The sequence below is a fragment of the Embiotoca jacksoni genome, unplaced genomic scaffold, assembly GCF_022577435.1.
Source record: "Embiotoca jacksoni isolate LCO1_2020_lvr unplaced genomic scaffold, fEmbJac1.0.p SCAF_3, whole genome shotgun sequence".
NCBI lineage: Eukaryota > Metazoa > Chordata > Actinopteri > Embiotocidae > Embiotoca > Embiotoca jacksoni.
The window spans coordinates 25,016,724-25,021,723 of NW_027185381.1; the positions used below are offsets into that span (position 1 = coordinate 25,016,724).

General features: G+C 42.4%; 1 protein-coding gene across 2 annotated transcripts in view; it reads right to left on the minus strand.

Moving 5' to 3' along the window:
• The window catches only part of LOC138206677 (uncharacterized), a 42,994-nt gene that overhangs the window by 11,735 nt on the left and 26,259 nt on the right, over positions 1–5,000 (minus strand). For both annotated transcript variants that reach the window (XM_069163541.1, XM_069163540.1), the window contains exons 5-6: positions 3,588–3,709; positions 535–823 (exon numbers count right to left, since the gene is read on the minus strand). In XM_069163541.1, coding sequence (XP_069019642.1) covers positions 535–823; positions 3,588–3,709 — 411 coding nt within the window. The remainder of the gene's footprint in view (positions 1–534; positions 824–3,587; positions 3,710–5,000) is intronic.

The window sequence follows — 5,000 nt, forward strand, 5'->3', positions numbered from 1 at the left end:
AGCAGCAGCTTTTTTCTCCCCCCCCGAGCAACTTCCTCCCTGAAGTCATGTATTCGTGTTGAGATAATTCACTTCTGATCCCCTCATTCATCAAGATGACAGCAACGAACAGGTCGTTCCAAATCCGGCTGAGCCGTCAGCCGGTGTAGAAGTTAAATAAAACAGGTGGGGTCAGATTTCAGTCCCTGCGATATGGGCATGAATAAAGAGAGCATCTTCAGGTTTTGTTTTTTTTCTTTATAAACTTTGTTTTGTGGGACTTCACTCAATCAGAGCGTGTAAACAATAATAGGAAGCGCATATTTGCGGTCTGTGAAGGGTAAATAATTCAGTCCCGGGTGGGAGGAGTTGTGTTTGAATTAAATGGTTTATTTTATACTCTCAAGACTGTGTGGTACACCCACAGCAAAGTCACTGCTCCAATTCTGTGGTGTCAAATTCGTTTTTTGTTTTTTGTTTTATCTCTGAGGAATAATGTTCTCGGTGTTCACTCGTTCGTTATTCGACGGTTAAAATGAAATTCGTGGATCTTACTTGATGAGAGCCGTCCTGGGCGTGTCGCGCTGCTCGCCGCCTCGAGGCGCAGGCGACGACCGAGGAGTCGAGTCGGGGGAGCGCAGAGATGGAGGTGGGATGGAGGCGGCGGAGGCGGCGGAGGAGGAGGAGGAGGGGGGGGGGAGGGGTCTGCTTCAGCGGGCTCTTGCCGTTTCGTAGCAGACGGAGCGACTTGACTCGGACGTGCTGGATGATGCTGTGGTTGCTACGACGACGGGCCGCCTTGCCGACAGGTCCCGTGTCCGACCTGTTAGAGGGTTGTTCCGATCTGTGAAACAAAATCATAAAGAGCGTTTTTTTTAAAGTTTAAAACGACACATAAAAATACACGAGTCCATCGACATCTTTTTTTTTTTTCCCAGCGGGTATCTTACTTCCAACCAGACCGAGCTGGCGGGTTTAAATTAAGATATCCATTTCAATACAGGCACTCAAAATAAACACCATATAATCTAGATTTTTTTTTTTTTGCCTCTACTTTAGAACTACTCGCCCGTTAGTTTACTTATCATGCGGTGATAATAAGAATTCGTTGGGCCTGGGATCAAAAGATGTATAAGAGGGTCGGAGAATTCACAGACGCACGGCGACGTAAATGGTTTCACCTGCCAAAACAGTGTATGTAGTTTGAAACCTAATCCGCGGGCGTCTTAACACACGAAATGATGCTCCCGGTACTTCAAACGCCATGAAGAAAAAAAAAAAAAAAAAAAAAAAAACATCCGACAGATTTTAGGGTCGTGACCTGCAGAGAAAAAGTATCACCGGCACAGTTATTGAATGGAGCGTGTACTGAGTGAACCTGCTGAGGCAGGTAGAGGAGCGAAGGGGGGAATTCGAGGGAGACCAAAAACAAAATAACGCCACAAAGGAACGCCGAGAATTCCTCTTATTGTTCGAATGTTCTTCCCCCCCCTTTTTTTTTTTTTTTTTTAACTTTCACTCAATGTTTACCAGTTTCTTCACAAATTCAACACGTCCGACTACAATTTGCGACGAGACCTCCTCGGCAGGACGAGGAGATAAAAGACGAGCCTGAGACGACACGTCGCCGTGGTATTCGAGCGGCGGGACCCCTTCGTGATGTCACGCTGTTATAGCCACGCCCACCTAAAAAGGGCAGTTTCTAGTTTATCGGGAACCAGAACCAGAGAGGAGAAGATAACAACATGGACACACACTTCTTCTCCTCCTCCTCTTCCTCCTCCTCACCCTGCCATACAAATACAGCGGCCACATCAGCACCGGTGACCCCCGAGACAAAAAAAAAATATATATATATTAAACACTGGATTTGTCTTTTTTTTTTCCCTCCATGAACCTTCAGTGAGATCAAAACATTTTTAAACAGGATCCTTCTTTCTGAGACATTCGACGCCTGAAAGTTGTTAAGTATTTAAAAAGGATCGTATCTGAAACGTGTAGTAGCATTTCTCTCCTAAAAAAATAAAAATAAAATAAAAATCACGTTACACTTTCTGGTTGCTTTTTAAATTCCAGCATATTTCTCCCAATTCTGGCTCTCTAACTAATTTTTGTCTTGATGGCTAATCTGTTTTTTTTTTTTTTTTTTTTTTAACTCTAGTGAAGACAAAATCAGTTTCCCAACACCTGGCAGAGAGGACCGTCCATTTCCACCTTCTCCCGCTAATTTACCACCCGATTACAATAATCCCTCGGGTGACCCCTGACGACCTCCGGCGACCCGCAGTCTGGTTAAAACAACCGAAAGCACTTGACACAAAGACCAAAACGCTGCCAGGAATGACAAGTGTGCTTGAAACATGTGCACACGCACACGCGCACACACACACGCACGCACACACACACACACGCACACACACACACACACACACACACACACACAGCACGAGTGACAGCCTGTTTGTCAGGAGCAGTGAGCCGGTCAGAGGGGAAAAGAAACAACATTACATTGAGAGGATTAAGAGACTCTTGTGAAATTCTAAACGCCGCCGGAAAACCAGCTGGTTTTCTTACGCGAGGGAGAATACACGAAGACGTCGCGGAATAGAAGACGTTTCCGTCGGTAAATACGCGGACTGGGTTTCCCCAAAAGAGCCACAGCCTGACTGCACCCACGGGCCTGTCAATCAAACAGACACGCCCCCAAAAACACAGCTTTTGAAGCGTATTTTCTAATTAATGACGGGATTATTTTCAGATGGACGGTCAGAAAATTTGTAAAAAGGAGCAAAATTAAGCTTACAACACCGAGATAACTCTTGGAGAAATTTTATGGACTTACAATTTTATAGAAGTTGAATGGGAGTCGATGGAGCCGAAGACTTTTTGGAGCTGACCTCTAGTGGCACTCGGTGGTATTGCAGCTTAAGGCACTTCCGCGTCGGCCTCATTTGTCAGACCGTACTTTGTTTTTTGTTTTTTTTCTTTCATGTATGTGCAAGTTAAATTTGTCCTCTTAAATCTCTTACATACGCTCGCAGCAACGTCCCCCCAAAGTTGACAGAAAGGTTTATTTAAATAAGCCCAATAAAACGAAGGTTTGTCCACATCTGGCTATAAAAATGTCTCAAACACAGGGACAGAAAAACCTTCAGGACAAAACAATAATCTCAGATCCAAATTTGTTACTTAATCGTGCAAATCCAAAGACTAATTTACATCTCAAATTTGCTGGAGGGGAAATATTAAGGGGAAATTTAAAGATCCGTACTACTTGAGTGAGAGACTATCATGTGAATTCGGGCAAACTATAGAAAAGAAAGGGAGTATAAAAGAGAGGAAAAGACTGATGATGATGCAATAAAATTAAGTTAATTACCATGTTCAATATTATATAGAGAATTGACAAGCGTTCATGCTGTCCCGCCACAGGCAGGTAAAATACAAACAGGAATGTGCTAGAATTTGCATTGAGAGTCCCACAGAGGGTCGTCCACGGGTGTATTTGTCCTTATTCAGTCAAATGTAAATAACAATAAAAACAAAAATACGTATTCAGGAAAGTGCCTGTGTGTCATGTTTTTTCAATGTTTAAACTTTCTCCTCACCTTTCAGTTTTCCCGCAACCGGTCGCGTCTCTCGGCGCGACGGGGGGACTCGTGACGTCGCCCTGCGCCGCCGGCTGCCGGGCTCCGCCTCTCTGCTGCTGGCTCCGCCTCCTCGATCTCATCTGAAAGAAGAAGAAACAAAAAACTTTGAAAGTTTCTCTTTTATTTATTTATTTATTCTATATTATTCTTTCCTTCACGCTTTTCATGTCCCCTTTAGTTACGTTTCCACACTTTTTATTGCTCTTACTTATCGTTTCATCCTCGCTTCTGTTTAACGCTATTTATTATCTATTTAATGCATTTCATTGTCCTCATTTTTACTCGTTTTTTTTGTTTCTAGTCCCAATCTCACTCTATTTCACCACTTTTATTGTCATTTTAGCTTTTAATCTATCCTATAAATTTTTTATTATCGCTATCGTCTTGCGTGCTTTGGTCTCAAAGTGTCTTTTAAATTGTCTTTTTATCCTTTTATTTGGTTTTAATCTTGGTAATTCATCTTATTTATTTATTTTTTTGTCTACAACTGTCCGTTTTATTATTGGCCCGTCAATCATCTGTGTGGCACTTTGAACTGCTCCAAAATGTATGAAAAGTGCAATACAAATAAAGCTCGATTGATTGATTACAGTGCCACATTAGGTGACAGGTGAAAGACAGAACACGCCATGCCGAGTTAACCGTGGAGACGAAAGAGGGGGGGTAATATATCTTTACCCAAAACCGAACACCGAAGGGCTGTCACACCATGTTTACTCCAGTCGCTCTGACGTAACGATATGTCCCAAGAAAAAAAAAAAAAAAAATCCCTGGGCGACGATCCAATAACATACTCCAATCGTTTCTGACTGACAGTCGCCGCTTCAGTGTGATGCAACAGACTCGACATCGTTCCTCAAATTACCAATACAGATCGAGCCAATTCTCATATTTTCTACGAATGCACTGACGATGGTGTCAAAACTGATTTTGAGTCAACTGTAGAAGAAAATTGGGAAAAATCAGAGCTTTGAAATTGCAATTCTGGGTGGCCAATCACACCAAGAGGAAAAAATAGAAATCATTTTTCATGCTTTTTCACTCTTTCAAATTTATTTATTTTTTACATTTAATCTACTTAGTGCTTTTGTTTTTATTCTACACCCCTTTCTTACTTATCTCTTCCTTGTTTGTATTTCCTGAGCTCTCTTCTCTTTTTTTTTTTTTTATTGTTTATGTTCCAATCGAGCAAACCACCCCAAATCTCCAACAACTTTCAACATTCATTTCTAAAGCGCTGTCATGTCGGTGAGTCCTGGGCAATCAGAGATGCAGTTTGTGTTTGTGTTTGTTTGTGTGTGTGTGTGTGTGTGTGTGAGTGTGTGTGTGTGTGTGTGTGTGTGAGTGTGTGTGTGTGTGTGTGTGTGAGTG